This window comes from Rhinoderma darwinii, chromosome 4 (genome assembly GCF_050947455.1).
Source record: "Rhinoderma darwinii isolate aRhiDar2 chromosome 4, aRhiDar2.hap1, whole genome shotgun sequence".
Lineage (NCBI taxonomy): Eukaryota > Metazoa > Chordata > Amphibia > Anura > Rhinodermatidae > Rhinoderma > Rhinoderma darwinii.
Window position 1 is genome coordinate 336,145,877 of NC_134690.1, and position 21,819 is coordinate 336,167,695.

A 21,819-nucleotide genomic window follows, 5' to 3' on the forward strand; every position below is an offset into this window, starting at 1 on the left:
GTCTTTTGACAGCTGGCGCGTAAAAAATAAGCCCGTCTGCACAGAACACCGTAAGACCCATTGAATTCAATCGGCAGATGTTTGCAGACGGCTATTACGTCCGTAAATAGGGCGTGCGAACATACCCTTAGAATCATTACATTTGAGCCAACTTCAGTGCTTTATTTTGCTATTTTAAATCGGATGTACAACAGGATACAAAGTTAAAGAGGCTCTGTCACCAGATTTTGCAACCCCTATCTGCTATTGCAGCAGATCGGCGCTGCAATGTAGATTACAGTAACGTTTTTATTTTTAAAAAACGAGCATTTTTGGCCAAGTTATGACCATTTTCGTATTTATGCAAATGAGGCTTGCAAAAGTACAACTGGGCGTGTTGAAAAGTAAAAGTACAACTGGGCGTGTATTATGTGCGTACATCGGGGCGTGTTTACTACTTTTACGAGCTGGGCGTTGTGTATAGAAGTGTCATCCACTTCTCTTCACAACGCCCAGCTTCTGGCAGTGCAGCACTGTGACGTCACTCACAGGTCCTGCATCGTGTCGGCACCAGAGGCTACAGATGATTCTGCAGCAGCATCGGCGTTTGCAGGTAAGTCGATGTAGCTACTTACCTGCAAATGCTGAAGCTGCTGCAGAATCAAGTGTAGCCTCTGGTGCCGACACGATGCAGGACCTGTGAGTGACGTCACAGTGCTGCACTGCCAGAAGCTGGGCGTTGTGAAGAGAAGTGGATGACACTTCTATACACAACGCCCAGCTAGTAAAAGTAGTAAACACGCCCCGATGTACGCACATAATACACGCCCAGTTGTACTTTTACTTTTCAACACGCCCAGTTGTACTTTTGCAAGCCTCATTTGCATAAATACGAAAATGGTCATAACTTGGCCATAAATGCTCGTTTTTTAAAAATAAAAACGTTACTGTAATCTACATTGCAGCGCCGATCTGCTGCAATAGCAGATAGGGGCTGCAAAATCTGGTGACAGAGCCTCTTTAACTACCAGATCATAGAAACATGTGAAACCATGATCATCAGGATATCCCTGTAGTTGGTGGCTTTGGTTGCTGTTGTATTGTATTCAGTGAGGAGCCATTACAACAAAAATCAATATAGTGCCACCTAAGGGTATGTTCACACGGCTTAGCAAAATACGTCTGAAAATACGGAGCCGTTTTCAGGCGAAAACAGCTCCTGATTTTCAGAAGTTTTTGTATCAACTTGCGTTTTTCACAGCATATTTTACGGACGTTATTGGAGCTGTTTTTCAATGGAGTCAATGAAAAACGGCTCCAAAAACGCCCCAAGAAGTGACATGCACTTCTTTTTCTCGGGCGTATTTTTTACGCTCCTTCTTTTGACAGCGTAAAATTACACCTCGTGGGAACAGAACACCGTAAAACCCTTTGCAAGCAATGGGCAGATGTTTGTAGGCGTAATGGAGCCGTTTTTTCAGGTGTAATTCGAGACGTAAAACGCCCGAATTACGCCTGAAAACAGTGCGTGTGAACATACCCTAAATGTTTATGACATCATCCAGATGTTGGGTGGCCCATACACATTAGAATAACGTCTGTGTATTCTGAGGATTTTGGTTGGATCTACAAACAATCTACGTGTTTGGGGACCTCCCGACTGTCCACATACAGAAGATTTGGATATTTCCCCCCCCCTAATTTAAAGAGGCTCTGTCACCAGATTTTGCAACCCCTATCTCCTATTGCAGCAGATCGGCGCTGCAATGTAGATTACAGTAACGTTTTTATTTTTAAAAAACAAGCATTTTTGGCCAAGTTATGACCATTTTCGTATTTATGCAAATGAGGCTTGCAAAAGTACAACTGGGCGTGTTGAAAAGTAAAAGTACAACTGGGCGTGTATTATGTGCGTACATCGGGGCGTGTTTACTACTTTTACTAGCTGGGCTTTCTGATGAGAAGTATCATCCACTTCTCTTCACAACGCCCAGCTTCTGGCAGTGCAGATCTGTGACGTCACTCACAGGTCCTGCATCGTGTCGGCACCAGAGGCTACAGTTGATTCTGCAGCAGCATCAGCATTTGCAGGTAAGTAGCTACATCGACTTACCTGCAAACGCCGATGCTGCTGCAGAATCATCTGTAGCCTCTGGTGCCGATGTGTCCTCGCTCGTCTGACACGATGCAGGACCTGTGAGTGACGACACAGCGTGATCTCTGGAGAACACGGCTGTGTCTGCACTGCCAGAAGCTGGGCGTTCTGAAGAGAAGTGGATGATACTTCTATACACAACGCCCAGCTAGTAAAAGTAGTAAACACGCCCCGATGTACACACATAATACACGCCCAGTTGTACTTTTGCAAGCCTCATTTGCATAAATACAAAAATGGTCATAACTTGGCCAAAAATGCTCGTTTTTTAAAAATAAAAACGTTACTGTAATCTACATTGCAGCGCCGATCTGCTGCAATAGCAGATAGGGGTTGCAAAATCTGGTGACAGAGCCTCTTTAACTCAATGGTAGAAAAACCACATGTGAACCCACAGTCATGGGTTTCCCCTAGAACTAATTCTAGGAATATTTCCTTGAAGAACTGCTGATGTTTACAGGGTCATACTATACAACCTTGCATTATTTCCTACTGATTTGAAATGCAATATGAAAAACTATAAATTCCTATTCACTAACATTGCACATCTGGCCAACATGCAGAAAAAATATATAACTCCGATAGGAACCTGTATTAAATACAGCCCAAGGCCAGTTTCAGGTAGCTTTGAGCATCTGTATTAGAGCTGTAACTCGATGGGGATCTATAGTTATTAAAGTTCAGTAGAACTGCAGGGGTCTGGGTGTTGCGATTCTTATATAGACGCTGAAATGTGTCCCTATGTCGGCCATGTGAAAGAGGTCGAAGGGCTTATTTAACTACCCAACTCTGTAGGGCCATATCCTCCGCATATTTTTGGTTTTTGTCAAAAATTGGATTGGATCCTTGCAGTAAGAAGGGGAACGTTATACTCTGGGAAAGGTTTTTCTCCCTCCAGTTAGAGCCATACAAGAAAGAAATACGGAAGAGAAAATGAATCAGAGTAATAGCCATATAAACAAGCCCGAAGGCTTTAATTATCTGCTAATTAGGATATATTACTGATAGGTTTCAAGACATAGACACCTGTTTAAAGAATTGAATTTTACAAAATGCCATAAACCTAGCTTGAGTAACAGATGTTCACAGAGAGAAAACTTTCCTTTGAACTAAACTCCAAAAACCTATAACGTTTGTTGATACCCCAATAAAACTGGAGGTGATGGTCTGTTTCGTAAGTTTACCACGTCAAGGTCTTATAATAATGAACAGATTAAGGGGACAGCGCTTGCAGTCTGCCCAAGTGTTTGACAGGTAGATGAAAGACATTTTACTGCAATACGATGCATTTGGACTAATCAGTAACAGAAAATATGCAGTCCATTTTTATTACAACTTTTATGTGGACAGCTATTATGGTGAGGTGATGTGTATGCTTATTGCAGTTTACTGAATTTACACACCTAGGAAAAAACAAAACAAAGCATTACCTACATTGCTGGGGTTCTTCTTTTAATGTTCTCAAAACATAGTGACAGCATTAGCCCCCATTCACACATCACTTTACGTGCAAGTCCGTGGCATAGATTTTGAGGCTTGCCCTCGTATTCCTGCTGCGGGCGTGCAGCAGATCCACAAACGGGTTAGCCATTTTTAGTCAATGGAGCTAATCCTCGGATATTCCGTGCATAATCTGCAAAAATAACTAGTATGCGATTTATTTCTGCGTTGGGGACAAAAATTCTGTGCAGAAACTTACTGGAGCATGAAAACAGGGTTTGCGGAATACCCATTCACACGCATGGGATGCAAACCGTCATTGGATTTGAAGCAGATTTTGGCAGATAAAAAACATCTGGTCTACGGCCCTCATTGCCTGCCATGGTGCCGTACAGTTTCCCGGTGTGCTTTTTATTTCTTACGTAGCTTTTTCTTGCCTATTTATACAGGAGCCATGAGGGAAAAAAAACCTGTAGCAAATGGCTGTTGTGATCCAGTCTCCTTCAGATGCTTCCAGAGTTTTCCTATGTTTTTAAGGAAAGCTGGTAAAAATCTACTCTAGTCTTTGGTTTGATTCACTTGGTAGTATTAAGGTATGTTCACACGGCTTATTTTTAGCCATTTTCGAGTCGCAAACGGCCGAAAAATCGGAAGCAGAACGCCTCCAGACATCTGCCCATTGATTTCAATGGGAAATACGGCGTTCTGTTCCAAAAGGCCATTGACTCTATGGAAAAACAGCTCCAAAAACGGCCGTAAAAAACGCGAGTGGCTTAAAAAAACGTCTGAAAATCAGGAGCTGTTTTCCCTTGAAAACAGCTCAGTATTTTCATACGTTTTTGATTTTGTGTGTGCACATACCCTAACAGCTCTATATTTAGTGCCAATAATAGGATTGGACCAATGGAAATTCTTTCCCGAAAAAAAAAACATTCTTGGGTGCCAAACAAAGCATTCACACAGAGCTGTAAGAGTATGTTCACACGCAGTAGCAAAATACGTCTGAAATTACGGAGCTGTTTTCGCCTGAAGACAGCTCCTGAAGTTCAGACGTTTTTGTAACTACAAGCGTTTTTCGTGGCATATTTTACGGACAATATTGGAGCTGTTTTTCAATGGAGTCAATGAAAAACGGGTCCAAAAAACGTCCCAAGAAGTAACATGCACTTCTTTGACGCGGGCGTCTTTTTACGCGGCGTCTTTTGACAGCGACGTGTAAAATTACACCTCGTGGGAACAGAACATCGTAAAACCCATTGAAAGCAATGGGCAGATGTTTGTAGGCGTATTGGAGCCGTTTTTTCAGGCGTGATACGAGGCGTAAAACGCCCGAATTACGTCTGAAAACAGTGTGTGTGAACATACCCTAATACTACTAAGAAAATTAAGCCTCTAAATGCAGCTTTACAGGACTGACCAGTTAGGCTGGGTTCACACAACCTATTTTCAGATGTAATGGAGGCGTTTTACGCCTCGAATTACGTCTGAAAAAACGCCTCCAATACGTCGGCGAAGATCTGCCCATTACTTTCAATGGGTTTTAAGATGTACTGTGCCGACGACCTGTCATTTTACGCGTCGCTGTCAAAAGACGGCTCGTAAAATAACAGCCTCGTCAAAGAAGTGCAGGACACTTCTTGGGACGTAATTAGAGCAGTTTTTCATTGACTCCAATGAAGAACAGCTCCAAATTACGTCCGTAAAAGACACCCCGTAAAACGCTAGTACATGCAATTACGTCTGAAATTCAGGAGCTGTTTTCTCCTGAAAACAGCTCCGTAATGTCAGACGTAATTGCAGTTATCGTGTGCACATACCCTAAGGGCATGTTCACACGGTATGTGTTGGAGACAGAAAAATACAGGGCTGATTTAAAAACAAAACAGCTTCTAAAGTCAAGCCGATTTAAAGGCATTTTTTGGTGTTTGCAAGGGTATGGTCACACGGCTTATTTTCGTCCGTTTTTCAGGCCGTAAACGGCCGAAAATTCGGAAGCAAAAAGCCTCCAAACATCTGCCCATTGATTTCAATGGGAAAAATGGCTGTTCCGACGGGGCGTTTTTTAAAAAAATGGCCGCGTAAAAATAAAAACCCGCGAAAAAGAAGTGAATGTCACTCCTTGAGCCATTTTTGGAGAAGTTTTTCATTGACTCAATAGAAAAATAGCACCAAACACGGCCGTAAAAAAAAGGCCACGAAAAACGCTAATTAAAAGACGGCTGAAAATCAGGAGCGGTTTTCCCTTGAAAACAGCTCCGTATTTTCAGACGTTTTTTGCTAAGTGTGTGAGCATACCCTAAGCGTATTTTGAAGAATTTTTTTTTAGATTATTTTTTAAGGGTTTTTTATTGGAGTGGGAATGAAAAATCAGCTCTAAACCCGCCTTAAGAAGAGACATGCCATACGAGGCGTATTTTTATTTTGCGTATTTGCATTCAGTGGAGTAAAAATGCGCCTCATCTGAACTATAAGGCATATTTTCCATTGAATTCAGTGGGTGCTGTTTCTAGGTGTATTGCGAGTGTATTTCGAGGTGTTTTACGCTCCAAAATGTCCGGGTGAACATACTCGAAGATTAACCATTGAACGGTTTTCTCCCTGGATTGTTTTGTTTTCAGAGACTAATTATCAACCCTGCCATGGAATGGATAGACAAGAATGAAAAATGTAATAATATAACCCATTATGCAGTCTATGCTATGTAAATAATTATAATATATGGCTTACATTGGCAGGTCTGTCTGTGTATGATATATAGAATGACAGATACAAGTGGGGATTGCTAAGAGACTTACAATTTGTTCTAATCCTGGTTTGAGCAATATAGAGATCTTCTAAATGTCAGAAGTATTTAATATACTCCCTTATATAGTCCAATTGTCAAATGAGGAGGGAAAACCTATTATTTATGGCCAGCTTTAGACAGTCACAACCGTACAACTAGGATGTACAAGTTGTGCATAGAGGAAGGATGCTTTCATCATAAGGGTATGTTCACACGGCAGCGTCCATTACGGCTGAAATTATGGGGCTGTTTTCAGGAGAAAACAGCTCCTGAATTTCAGACGTAATGGCATGTTGCAGGCGTTTTTCGCAGCGTCCATTACAGACGTAATTGGAGCTGTTTTTCTATGGAGTCAATGGAAAACGGCTCCAATTACGTCCCAAGAAGTGACAGGCACTTCTTTGACACGGGCGTCTTTTTTACGCGCCGTCTTTTGACAGTGCCGCGTAAAAAAATGACCGTCGGCACAGAAAATCTTAAAGCCCATTCAAATGAATGGGCAGATGTTTGCCGGCGCATTGGAGCCGTATTTTCGGACGTAATTCGAGGTTAAAACGCCCGAATTACGTCCGTAAATAGGGTGTGTGAACCCAGCCTGTTTGGTGCCTACGCGAGCCCCGTATTCATATATATGTAAGTAATTTTTCACTCATTTTAACAGAATAAAAAAAATAAACTGTGTGCCTCTGCTCCAAATCCTAGACACACAAACATACAATTTGGGCCCCTAGAGTTCTAATCTGTGACATGGATCCCAAATACTGCTGTGTGTATGGGAATTGATGGTAATACTTGAAAGTAAAAGTCACTACCAGAAAACGGATGAACTTTCCACCGCATAGGTCACCTGTATACAATCGTAGGGGATCTGACACCCGGATCCCGCACCTAGTAGCTGCTCCGGCTGGCTCCGGCACCGGCTGTCCATGCTGAAAGCAGATGGCTCTGCCACGGAATAGCGGCTGAGCTGCAGTACTGCAGCACAGCCTCTACGCAATGTACGGAGCCAACTGCTTCCGGCTCTGTATATTGCATACTGCGGAATGACATCCGGTGCCCGGAGGCAGCCGAAGCAACTGATCAGTGCGGGGTCCGGATGTCGGACCCCCACTGATCATATACTGATGACCTATCTGGTGGATAGGTCATCAGTTGTCCGGTAGTGGACAACCCTGTTAAGCTGCCCATGCACATTCAATAGCTGCCCACAAAATGGACATCTCTTCTCCACAACTCACCCATAAACATGCAGGCGAAGATTGTCCAAGAATGCATGTTTATTTCACTAGGGAAAGGGGCTACCAGATAGCTTTGGTGCCACATATCTCCTGGGAAACCGGATAGGGCAGGGACGATTAGGTGTGCCAATGCCCATTGAAATATTTGTGGGATGAAAAATGTAATGTGTATAGGCAACATTCATTTAATCTAGGCAATTCATCCGAGTGCCCTTGGAGCAAGTAAATTTTTTTTTGTGTGCGTATACTGTACCTAAATCTGCAATGCGTTTTTTTCTAACCATATCTTTAAAGACTACCTATACAGCATAATGAACGTTTAGTCCGTGTTTGTATAAAACATATGAATATAATGGACAACCAGGAGGAAAGTCTAAGGCTCGGTTCACACGACCCATTTTCAAACGTATTGGCGGCGTTTTACGCCTCGAAATACGTCTGGAAAAAAAGCCTCGAATACGTCGGCAAACATCTGCCCATTCATTTCAATGGGTTTGCCGATGTACTGTGCCGACGACCTGTAATTTCACGCGTCGCTGTCAAAAGACGGTGCGTAAAAAATAACAGCCTCGTCAAAGAAGTGCAGGACACTTCTTGGGACGTAATTTGAGCCGTTTTTCATTGAATCCAATGAACAGCTCCAAATTACGTCCGTAATTGACGCCTCGCAAAACGCGAGTACGAGCAATTACGTCTGAAATTCAGGAGCTGTTTTCTCCTGAAAACAGCTCCGTAATTTCAGCCATAATTGACGTTATCGTGTGCACATACCCTTAGCATCAGTCCTAAACCTTTGTTGCTTTAGATACATATGACTGTATCATACCTTTATTATAGACGGCTGAGCGATTTCCATTGCGTATAGCTACTAATAATCACTGACAGAAGATGGATGTAGAATACAACCAGGAAGGAAAAGAAAAACTTATTTTACTAGGAGCATATTATTATAAAAAAATAAAATTCATTGATGCAATAAAAGCAGGAGTACCATGTCTTTTATTTAAAGTTACTAAACTAACAGAGCACTTGTACTGCTCACTTCATTATCTACTGCCTTTTAGGGTGCAGTCACACGCGACAGATTTGGTTTCAGAAATTGTATGCGATTGAAAATCAGTGTTATGCATCTGAATGGAACGTGTCGAAATCCATGCACCTGCTGCAGAAACAACCACATTCAGATGAATAAAACAGATTTTCTGTCGCAGAAAATGGCTGCAACAAAATCTGCCGCGTGTGACTGCACCCTTATGCTGGGTTCACACTGAGTTTTTTGCAGGCAGAAAATCTGCCTCAAAATTCAGTTTGGAATTTTGAGGTAGATTTTGCTCTGCCTGCACGCCGATTTTCGCTGCGTTTTTCGCCCGCAGCCATTGAGCGCCGCGGGCAAAAAAACACAGCGAAATAAGATTTCTCTGCCTCCCATTGATGTCAATGAGAGGTCAGAGACGTAAACGCCTGAAGATAGAGCATGTCGCTGCTTTTTCCCGCGAGACCGCGAGACCTCCGCCTCCCATTGAAATCAATGGGAGGCATTTTCGAACGTTTTTTGGTGCATTTTTCAACGCGGTTTCCGCTTCAAAAAACTGTGTGAACTTAGGCCTTACTCACACGAACGTGTACATTTTGCGTGCGCAAAAAATGCTGCGTTTTTTGCGCGTTGTAGTTGCGTGTGTCATCAGTATGTGCTGTGTGATTTTCACGCATAGTCCATGCTTATGACACGTGGTTTTGAAGTTTAGAAAAAGAAATGAAGGAAGTGCTTTTATTTTTTCCTTCATTTCTTTATCTACTGTTGCGCGAATCACGGAAGTGCTTCCGTGTGCCGTTCGTGATCTTCACGCACCCATTGACTTTAATGGGTGCGTGATGCGCGAAAAACGGGCAAGTATAGAACATGTCGTGAGTTTTACGCAGACTGTCTCAACGGCCCCATTCACTAACATAGGTCCGTGCAACCACGCGCGTATCATGGACGTAATACACGTGCGTGTGAATAAGGCCTTATCCTTACAATAAACTCCAATGCTGACTACATGTACCAGGGTCGCAGCTAGGTTTTCCTTTACCTGAGCCAAAAATTCAATCCTAGACCTATATCTAGGCAGAGTGGCTTGTTAGCACCCCTCCCTGACACCCGCCTCCTTAGCTATGCCCATCAGATACTTTGCATGTGATACAAAGATACGGTAGGTCCCTATGGACATATCCCATATTTATGGCCCTAGATGTAAGTAAAGTAAGTAACACCCTGTCACCCATATTAAATATTAAAGCGTGAAGTTTAGGACAGCATTCGTTAATTTCATGATTGTAAATGATTATTCTCTGGAAAGGACGGGGTTAATTGAAAACGTAGCCGCCAATGTAACATGTTAAAATACAGTAACTTTTGATAAAGATACGTGGAATAGAAGGCACATGACAGTATAGATATAATGCAAGCATGAGATGTGCAGTACGCTATGAATAGGGCAGTGTTCATACATAAAGATAAGCAACAAAACAGTGCAGAACATAGTGCAGCCTCAGTCCAGATACCAGAGAGCACAAGACCACCAAGCAGGCCCGGGTGAAAAGGACAACCGCTCTTTAACACGCAATCCATACAGTGTCTAAAATAAGGACCATGGCAGCTATCACAGTAAATACTCTATAAATAGGGAGTATATTGAGCATAAAAGCAAAAGAAGTGAAAAACAAGCAATAAAGTGATTAACAGGCGGCACCACCATCTTGGTAGACCGCTATAAAATATGATATAAAAACAGCGTCAGCCAGGACAAGTGTCAAGAGAGTGTTTGACAGAAACAAGTGGCAAGCTGGCAAAAAAAAAACAAAAACACGACGACGTTAACTCCTTTATAGCAGAGCTGAAGCGGTCATTTAACAGTTTCTTCTCTGTACGGCCATCATACTGAAAAACCACATACTGTGATATCATGGCACATTATGACAAATGACAAACTCTGCTCTGCCACATTTGTATATAAATGAGAACAACTGTGCCATAAATAAGAAATAGATTATGTTAAGCCACAAAAGACCGTCATTAAACAGGTAATCTACTTTCCTATTCGCGATTATAGTTCCTGTAGAATTTGCATTATCTTTATACAGAACTAAAAAAAAAAAAAAATCAGGATCGGTGAACAAACTGCACAACGGGGTCATAGAGATGCAAATGAACAGGAATGTAACTGCAAACCGCTCTAATTAAAACACGGCAGGAGGTTTTAATGTCTCAGTGAAGAAGCACAAGCCACATGGACCCTGAATGCATTTACAAATAATTACCCATTTGCTACAAAAGATCATTGCCAGTAATCTTGAAATGATGACAATTATACACAACAGGGTTCAGAACTTGTCCCGTCAGAGCTTATTCTATAATGGGAGCAAAATCGGATTTCAAATCCAAAAATTTGAATTCAACTCAATACAAATGAAACAAATAGAACAAAAAAAAAACAACCTAAAAAACAAAAAGGTAACATATATATAATACAACGCAATAAGTAGGTCATCCTACTACGATAAGTTATCTAAGGACTAACTTACCTGTAGGCATTTTGGTTTCAGATACAGAAATCGGATTCACCACAGGGGAATATCCTTCTATAGTGTCTATATATTCATATAGTAGATAAGTTACGTAACAGCCATAAGCGTCTCATAGTAAAACTTCAGCATTCCACAAGGTTTTTTTTAAAAAAAAAGATCAACTATCTTCTCAGTTTTCTGGCAAATCCCCCTGGAAGAACTCTCCACAAGACAAGCAGAAACCATATGAATGGTGAAAAGATACCCAACCTATTTGAGAGTGGAAAAGTGAATAGTCTCCCCTCCCCCGGCCTATCCCTCCCACCACTAAGAAAAGCTGCCAGTTTCCAATCAGTCTCTCTCACCCAGTGCGGACATATTTACAGCTACCCAGGAACTTTTCTAAAGAGATGAACAATGCTGCACATTGAGCTGTGAGATGCAAAGGCTCGAAGGCCTAGCCAATGGTGTTATGTCTGTGAGCCCGGGCCTACGACAACAGCCATTAGGCGACATGCTCACTTTTCAAGCCATAATCTCTGTGGAAACCGCTCTCTACTATTGTTCCAGCACAAAGCGACACATGTTAGAAAGGGAAGGGCTCACTTGATTGTTCTGTCTTTTTCACTTAATACTTTGAAAAAGAATTCCACTTTAATGGTTAAAAAATTTGCTGCATCCTGAGAAGGTCGACAAGGCTCATTAACATAATGCAGATTTGCTAATCACTGATTTCCCATTATTAGACAGGTAACATACAGCGAGCGTCAGTAAAAGCAATTAGCGATTGCTCGTGTTTGTGGAAGCGATCACGGATAATGGTCCGGAGTTTAATTGCAGCGCGTCGTGTGTGTACAAGAAGCATTGACTGCTAGGCCCCTAGGTCTTTGTCAGAGAAGGACTTTATAGAGATGTCATGTATGTATAGAAGTACGGCAGTTACGGTATTTCCGCAGCTCAGGTTGTAATGTGCATGTATAACACTGAAATAAAGTGAATTTATAGCATATAGTCCACATCTATAAATATCTGTCTGTACGTTCTCATACAAGGAAAAGAGATGTTTAGGGTCAGTTCACACGTAGTGTAAATACTGCAGATTTTCCGCAACGGATTTTGTTGCGGAAAATCCACAGCACAACACAGTAGCAGCAAAGTGGATGAGATATGAACAAATTATATGCACACGCTTTTTTCAATCCGCAGCATGTCAATTGTATTTGTGCAATCGCTGCATTTTTTTGTTGCAGGTTTTCCCCCATTGGATTCAATGGGGAGGTAAAACCCGCAACAAATAGCAAATGTTGCATGTTTTTGCGGAAGAAACGCAGCAATTCCGCCGCAAGAAATGCAATTCATTAAAAAAAAAATAAAAAAATCTTATACAGAATTCTGTGCTTTTTTGTCCAGACTGTCCTCCAGGGATGATGTTTCATCCCATGTGACTGCAGCAGCCAATCACAGGCTGCAGCGGTCACATGGGATTAAACTTCATCCACGGAGGCCGGTCTGCGGGATGTCAGAGGGTAAGTATGTGTTGTTGTTTTTTTGTTAAACGTGCAATTTTCTGCAGCGGACATTCTGGATGGAAAACTGCACCATTATTTGGCAGATAAACTGTGTGCTTTTATGCAGCGTATCTGCCCTGTGTGAACATAGCCTTATTATAAGAATTTCATTCGTGAAATTACTATTTAATTAATACCCTTTTCATCATAAGCAATTTAGGGTGCTTTAGTTTTGTTTAATGTTTTGTCCACTAGGTGTCACTTTTCTATTACCCTATATAATTATGATGAGGCACATTTATAAATACTGTTAGGGCTTATTCACACGAACGTATAATGCGTGGAAATCACGCGTCGCACGGACCTATGTTAGTGAATGGGGCCGTTCAGACTATCAGTGAATTTCACGCAGTGTATGTGCGCTGCGTGAAACTCATGACATGTCCTATACTTGCCCGTGTTTTGCGCTGCACGCACCCATTGAATCAAATACAGTAGTAAAAACTATGAATGAAAACAGAAAATCACGCAACCGCACACCATATGCTGATGACACACGGAGCTTTTGCGCGCACAAAACGCAGCGCTTTTTGCAAACGCAAAAAGCACACGCTCGTGTGAATCCGGCCTTATAGGGATCTGCCACTTGTAAAAACGCCTCATATACAAGGTTGTATTGTGGATCTATATCACTGTAATATGATGCAAACAGACTGACGTACTGTACCACCCTGTGCCTCCGATTTATATGGTCCAGCGCATGCTGTGTAAGGGTATGTTCACACGGCTTATTTTCGGCCATTTTTCAAGTCGTAAGCGGCCGAAAAATCGGAAGCAGAACGCCTCCAAACATCTGCCGATTGATTTCAATGGGAAAAACGGAGTTCTGTTCCGACGGGGCGGTTTTTTTTACGCAGCTGTTTTGAAAATCTGCCGCATAAAAAAACGGCCGCAAAGAAGTGCATGTCACTTCTTGAGCCGTTTTTCTTTGACTACATAGAAAAACAGCTCCAAAAACGGCCGTAATAAACGCCGCAAAAAACGCGAGTTGCTTAAAAACCGGCTGAAAAACAGGAGCTGTTTTCCCTTGACAGCAGCTCCGTATTTTCAGACGTTTTTTGTTAAGCGTGTAAACTTACCCTTGGGCTAGGCATCCATGGTGTCACTTGCAAGTTGCTGTGAATTGGACAGACATTATCAGATTTTTTGCAATGGTCGCAAGGTGAATTTTTTTCTCCATAGGGAAACACGCTGTGCACTTGAAGTAATGGCACTGTTTTTCAGCAGCTTGTGGATGACATCATATTGATAGGGGGCACTAGCCTTATGGCGGTATTCTCCCCTAGAAGCAATGTCAATTGGCTTAAAACACAGGGACTTGCTACTTGCGAAAACACCCAAAGGGCTCATGGTAGGGGCAGTGCACGAATGCCATACGGCTCCCATGTACCATACAGGATTTATCAGGTGACTTATGTACAGAGATAGTCTCCCCTAGATGCTATGCTTTTTACATATGGCGTCTGATGGAGATGTCACAATTTGTTTTCTATCAGATTTGTACAGGAATCCAGAAAAAAAACAAAAAACCTCCATATGAAATTGGACGCATTCAGAGGTCAATACAATGTGCTAAATGATACTTCTGTACAACTCATATGACCATGTGCATAAGCCATAAGTCCAAAGACTGTTATAAAAGAGACATCCGACAAATGACATGTTGTATGTGCTCTACTTTATGCAAGACATGGGGGGAGATTTACTAAGCTTCAGTAAATGCTCAATTGGCGCTAAAACAACTGGCATGTGTGTCTTGTGTCAGTCTTATTATGTGTTTTAGACACTTTTTGCACCTCACTAGAGAGTTTTGTTAGGTATCTCAAAATAGGGCGTGGTTTAGAAGAAAGGGGGCATGGCTTGAAATGCAACGAAATTGCCACAAAATTTTGGTGCAAAATAGTTTTCTAAAATAAGCCAACCAGGAGACTGCACAAAGAAGAGAAAAGCGTCTAACATGCCTAGTAAGATGCGCCAAATATATCATACAGCGCGCCACTGTAATAACTTGATTCATCTTCTGACTTCCTGGTCTAGTTTTAAGCTAAGTTTTAACAATGGTTCTGATTGCGCTCCCTGTTGGTAAAAATATGCTACTACAATTAGAAAAAAGTGTGTCTTAAATGGAAACTTTTGTTTTTGTTCCTCCTTTGTCAGCAATACCATAGAAATATATTCATCTATATTTGGTGCTGAGGCTGTCCTTATTTTGGTACAGTACTTAGGATATTGGCATCAAATTAAGTGTCAGGAAACTGTTTACTGATGTAATCCTAGCCACGCTGATTAGTTCCAGGGAATGTTTTCCTTTGTACTTGGCACAGGAGGAAGTACACTTTCCCTTTAAGTAAGTAATTAATCAAAGTGGATCAACTTGCTGGCAGGGAAAGAAAAAAAAACAAGTAAACTGGGTATAATTAGTAAAATAAATGGCTAAAAAGGAGTTAGATTTGCCTACTTTTATTATTATGTAAGATCTTTTATTTGTGTCAGTTTTTGCTGTCATAAAAGAATAATATATGTTCATAAAAAGAGCGGCTGCAGCAGTCACATGCGTTGAAACGTCATCCCAGGAGGCCGGGCTGCACGAGGAACAGAGGCACAACGCTAAGGCCGGATTCACACGAGCGCGGAATTTTGCGTGCGCAAAAGGTTCGTGTGTAATTTTCGCGCAGCCGGCATCATTATGACACTCTGTTTTTATGTTTGCAAACATAAAAGCACGTGGTGCTTTTCTGTTTTCATTCATTTATTTCACTTCACGAAGTGCTTCCGTGTGCCGAGCGCGATTTGCACGCACACATTGACTTCAATGGGTGCGTGCAGCGCGAAACACGGCCAAATATAGGACATGTCGTGAGTTTCACGCAGCGGACATATGCTGCGTGAAATTCACTGACGGTCTCAACGGCCCCATTCATTAACATAGGTCCATGCGACGCGCGTGAAAATCACGCGCGTAGCACAGACGTAAAACATGTTCGTGTGAATAAGCCCTAAGGCAATGCCCTGGCATTTTTAATTAATTTGAATGAAAAAAAAGGTGTTTGTTTTTCAGATGTGCCTTTTTCGCAAAGTTTCCGCAGCAAAAATTGCAACATATGCTATTTGTAGCGGGCTTTTTCTCACCGTTGAATTCAATGGCGAAAATCTGCAACAAAAGAGCCACGTTTCCGCAGCATACATTGACATGCTGCGGATTTAAAAACCGCACCGTAAGGTGAATTTATGAACATTTCCGCTGCAGAGATTTTTTGCAGCGTATGCATGAGATTTGTTCGAATATCATACACTTAGCTGCCTCGGTAAATGCTGCGGCATTTGCGCACAGAATTCTGTTGCGGAAATTCCTAAGTGTTTACTTTACGTGGCATCTCAGCCTAAGGCCTCATTTACACGAACGTATTATACGCGCGTGCGACGCGCGTGCTTTGCACGCATGTCGTACGCACCTATATTAGTCAATGGGGCAGTTTAGACGATGCGTGAATTGCGCTCAGCGCGTGTGCGCAGAAAAAAACTCACGACATGTTCTATAATCGTGCGTTTTTCGCGCACTCACGCACCCATTGAAGTCAATGGGTGCGTGAAAACCACGCATGCCGCACGGAAGCACTTCCGTGCGAACTGCGTGATTCGCGCAAGAGCTGTCAAACTCCTGAATGTAAACAGAAAAGCACCACGTGCTTTTCTGTTTACAAACATCCAAACGGAGTGTCAAATTCGAGATGAGCGCACCGAACTTCACCGGGTTCGGCCAAACTCGTTTTGACCGAAACCGGTAAAAAATGTTCGGGTACGCGACGTCAGGAGACAGTCACTGTCCACGGTGCTGAAAGCGTTAAACTGGTTCAGCACCATGGACAGTGACTTCCGCTCCGAAAATCCATGAACCTGTAAAAAAAAAAAGACGTTCTGACTTACCGATAACTCCGGTCCGACCTCCCGGGATGACAGTTCAGTCAAAGTGACAGCTGCAGCCAATCACAGGCCAAGCACAGGCTGCAGCCAATCACAGGCTGCAGCGGTCTCATGGACTGCGGCGTCATCCTGGGAGGTGGGGCCGGATGACAAGAGAGGGACGCGTCACCAAGGCAACGGCCGGGAGCCCGGACTGGGGGAAGCAGGAAGTTCTTGGTAAGTATGAAAGTCTTTTTTTATTCACAGGTTGGTGTATATTGTGATCGGAACTCACTGTCGCGGGTGCTGAAAGAGTTACTGCCGATCAGTTAGCTCTTTCAGCACCTTGGACAGTGACGGGCGTCGACTAGCCTCATCTCTATGATGGCGGCTGCGCGAAAATCACGCAGCCGCGCATCATACACGGATGACACACGGAGCTGCCAAGTGCCTTTTGCGCGCGCAAAACGCAGCGTTTTTTGCGCGCGCAAAACGCACACGCTCGTGTAAATGAGGCCTAAGTCCTTCCTTTATACCCCTCAGTCCCTTTGAATTTACTCCTGGCTTTAGCTCAAAAAGCTGCATCAAACACTGTATGTGTGATTTCAGCATTTTAGATATATATTTAGGAATAATAATAATAATAATTAATAATAATATATGGTTTAAAGTTGTTCCAAGGTGGAGCTTATCTTTAATGTAAAATAATGGAATGATACCGCGCAGTTAATGCCAGTTTATGCCACTACGTTCTTTACCAGAGGCCTGGTTAGATTGTAAACAAGGAACTTCACAAGAAGCTTTTACAACATTGAGCTTGTTCTTCCGACCATATGGTGCCTCCGATTACACCGCAAGAATGTTTTGCTTCGTGTCACGTAGCAGAATAAGCCTTCTATAAACATTCTGCCGTACAAAAAAGGTGAGCGGTGGAGTCAAGACTTCATTTGGTGACAGCACTTGGAGCACATGCTCTATGTCATATTCTTTAAGATAATGTGACCACCCACTTTTCTGTCTGATAAATATGCGAGTAACCAGCAGCACATTTTATATTTGTCATCTTAAAGCACGGCTAAAAAAAACTACAGGGTGGGCCATTTATATGGATACACCTAAATAAAATGGGAATGGTTGGTGATATTAACTTCCTGTTTGTGGCACATTAGTATATGGGAGGGGGGAAACTTTTCAAGCTGGGTGTTGACCATGGTGGCCATTTTGAAGTCGGCCATTTTGTATCCAACTTTAGTTTTTTCAATGGGAAGAGGGTCATGTGACACATCAAACTTATCGAGAATTTCACAAGAAAAACAATGGTGTGCTTGGTTTTAACGTAACTTTATTCTTTCATGAGTTATTTACAAGTTTCTGACCACTTATAAAAGGTATTCAAAGTGCTGCCCATTGTGTTGGATTGTCAATTCAACCCTCTTCTCCCACTCTTCACACACTGATAGCAACACCGCAGAAGAAATGCTAGCACAGGCTTCCAGTATCCGTAGTTTCAGTTGCTGCACATCTCGTATCTTCACAGCATAGACAATTGCCTTCAGATGACCCCAAAGATAAAAGTCTAAGGGGGTCAGATTGGGAGACCTAGGGGGCCATTCAACTGGCCCACGATGACCAATCCACTTTCCAGAAGCTGGCACTTTCCCTGAGTTTTTCCAGCAAGATGGTGCACCACCACATTATGGGTGTCAGGTACGAGCATTCCTAGATGAACAGTTTCCTGGAAAGTGGATTGGTCGTCGTGGGCCAGTTGAATGGCCCCCTAGGTCTCCTGATCTGACCCCCTTAGACTTTTATCTTTGGGGTCATCTGAAGGCAATTGTCTATGCTGTGAAGATACGAGATGTGCAGCAACTGAAACTACGGATACTGGAAGCCTGTGCTAGCATTTCTTCTGCGCAAAAGGCACTTAACAGCTCTGTGTGTCATCAGCATATGATGCGCGGCTGCGTGCTTTTCGCGCAGCCGCCATCATTATGACACTCCGTTTGGATGTTTGTAAACAGAAAATCACGTGGTGCTTTTCTGTTTTCATTCATCCTTTTACAGCTGTTGCGCGAATCACGCGCGTCACACGGAAGTGCTTCCGTGTGGCATGCGTGGTTTTCACGCACCCATTGACTTCAATGGGTGCGTGATGCGCGAAAAACGCCCAAAGAACGGACATGTCGTGACTTTTTTTCAGCGGACTCACGTTGAGTAAAAATCACGCACATGTCTGCACGGCCCCATAGACTAATATAGGTCCGTGCAACGCACGTGAAAATCATGCGCATTGCACGGACGTATATCCCGTTTGTCTGAATAAGCCCTAAGTCTGTTGCTGAAAATCTGCAGTATTTATGCTACGTGTGAACTTACCCTAAGGCCTTATTTACCCCAGCGTGTTAGGCTGGGTTCACACAGAGTCTTTTTACGAGTTTTTTTACGCGGTAACCGCGCCAAAAAATGCGCCAAAAAACTTCCGAAAATGGCTCCCATTGATTTAAAAAAGAAGGGACATGCCCTATCTTCAGGCGTTTACGCCTCTGACCTCCCATTGACATCAATGGGAGGCAGAGAAAGCGTATTTCACGGCGTTTTATGCCCGCGGTGCTCAATGGCCGCTGGTGAAAGACGCAGCGGAAAACACTGCGAAAATCGCCGAGAAAATCGGCATGCAGGCAGAGAAAAATCTGCCTCAAAATTCCAAACGGAATTTTGAGCCAGATTTTCCTCCTGCAAAAAACCCTGTGTGAACCCAGCCTAAAACGTCCATGTGACGGCCGTTGAAACAACGGCCGTCCCACAGACCTTTGTAACTCAATGTGGCCGTTCAATGTGGCTGTTGTTTCAATGAACCGTGTGAAGGGTCCATGAGAAAATAGGACATGTCCTATTTTTTAACGTGTTACGCATCCCTCCATAGACTCTCATCTATGGGGATGCGAGACATCGCGTCCCGCAGCGCAGAGCACGGATGCACCAGGGATGTGAAAAACTGCAGTTTTTCATGTCCGAGATGCGCCACGCTCATGTAAATAATGTGTTTCCTAGCACTTCTCATTGAGGACATGTTATGTCTGTAAATCATCTATGGTCTACTGACGTAGTATATAGGGTATGGATATGTTGCAATTAAGATGGACAATAAGGCCTCATGCACACGACCGTGCATTTGCAGCCGTATACTATCCGCAATTGCTATAAATCTTGTCTATATGAGTCCGAAATACCCATCAGTGATTTATGTGATGCTTTTCAGTGGGAGGGATCAAGCAGGTGGACAATGAAGACATCTTACAGGTATAGATATAGGTATATAGACGAGTATATAGACAGGACATATTTAGGCTAAATTGTTAATCCCTTTGCCAAAGTTCATAAACAATTGATGGATCCGTTGAATGGGTGACAAAGCATCCACCATGTCATTTTTCAAATTGATTCGATAAAGTCAAATTCAGCAGCAGCAAAATAGAACCCTTATACCTATATAGGGGTTATCTTGGATGTGCAAATTTTTTTTTAGTAGGGGCTGGAAATTAAATAAATAAATGAAAAAAACATTACTTACCTATCCTCGCCCCCAGCATTCCAGCGATGAGACGTGGCGGCACTCCTGGCGGTTGTTTACATGCAACTGCTGCAGCCAATAAGAAGGCTCAGTGATGAATTGTATTTCTGGCATAATGGCAGAAATACAACACATGACTGCTGAGCCCCACTGAGACCCGCTAAGCCCTCTGATTGAATGCAGCGGTATATGCTATGTGCATGTAAAGAACCACCGGGAGTGCAGTCTCAGCGCTGGCTCGCTGAAGGCAAGGATAGTAAGCATTGCTTTTTTAGTTTATTTAATTTCCAGCCCCTTCTAAAAAAAATCACATCCCGTATAACCCCTTCAGCCAAATGCACACGATGTGTATTTTCCTGCGGCAAATTCGCAAAGTACCAGCAAAGTAAAAGAGATTTCAAGTACTCTCGTCTACATGTAAATTGACCTGCGATTCATAGTTTAAATTCTTCAGAATGTCAATTTAACTTGTGTTTCTGCTTGCAAATTGTAACTACCAAGTTTATTTTAAAAAAACGCACCAAAATCCGCAGCACAAAATTGCACCAATTTCTGCATCAAAATGCTAAAAAAAATGCACCTAAACGCATAACAAAACGCACTATTATGTGCAAATTTTACCATGCAGAATTACCTGCGTTTTTTTGCACCAAATTCCGCAACGTGCGATTGTAGCCTTTAAGGTCAAGTTTAGCTACTGTAATAAAGGAATATTTCCCCCATTCCCACTCTCATGTGCTCAATTAGAGCAGGGTTTCACCGTGGTTGCCAACACTCTATAAAGTCACCGTGCATAAAGCAGGAAGTCGTTTGGCCAGTCTCCAGGACTTTTTGAAGTCGGGTACCTGTGCAGGTTATTGTGAATGGTCATTGTTATTACACAGCTCATAGTAGATGCTACTAATATGTTTATATAGGTATGCTGAGATATAGTAATAAATTACTTATCATGTTTATGTTTCTTATTTTTTGTTTTTCAATTTACCCATAAAACATTTTTGTGATTGGATGTGATTTTTGTCTAAGGACCTGTTCACATCAGCGTTGGGCTTCCGTTTGGCTTTCCGTTGATCTGTTGCATCAACAGAAAGACAAACAGAAAGTATCGTTTCCGTTTGAATTACCATTGATTTCAATGGTATTTTTTTGTTTCATTTTGCCTCCGCTCCGCTAGTTTTCCTTTTTTTTTTTAATGGAAACAATAGTGCAACACACTACGCTATTGTTTACATTGAAAAAATGGAAACCTAACGGAGGCAAACTGAAACAAAAAAATACCATTGAAATCAATGGTAATGCAAACGGAAACGATACTTTCCATTTGTCTTTGCGTTCGTCTTTCCGTTTATCTGTTCCTCTGATAGAACAGATGAACGGAAAGCTAAACGGAACCCCAACATTGATGTGAAGAGGCCATCAGTAGGATATGCCATCACTTTATCATCGGTGGGGGTCCAACCTCTGGAACACCCACTGATCCTGAGAATGAAGGGCACTGTTTTAGCGCTGCATCTGATTCACTGGTTTTCCATGCACAGCGGCGCCCCGGCTAACCTCTCTGCAGAAAACTGCAGAATGCCCTTATTCAAGTCAATGGGTCCAGCTGCAGTTTAGTTCAGCGCTGCGGTCCCTTCATT

At 42.6% G+C, this 21,819-nt stretch overlaps 1 protein-coding gene across 4 annotated transcripts in view; it reads right to left on the bottom strand.

Annotated features, from left to right (window-relative positions):
- Positions 1–21,819, bottom strand: part of PLEKHG1 (pleckstrin homology and RhoGEF domain containing G1) — a 219,630-nt gene that overhangs the window by 84,650 nt on the left and 113,161 nt on the right. The window contains exon 1 of one of the 4 annotated variants that reach the window (XM_075862849.1): positions 11,162–11,214. The exons of the other annotated variants lie outside the window; for them this stretch is intronic. Within the exon in view, the coding sequence (XP_075718964.1) occupies positions 11,162–11,171 (10 nt within the window). The 5' untranslated portion in view covers positions 11,172–11,214. Of the gene's footprint in view, positions 1–11,161; positions 11,215–21,819 lie in introns of those variants that run through there. 4 annotated transcript variants of the gene reach the window in all.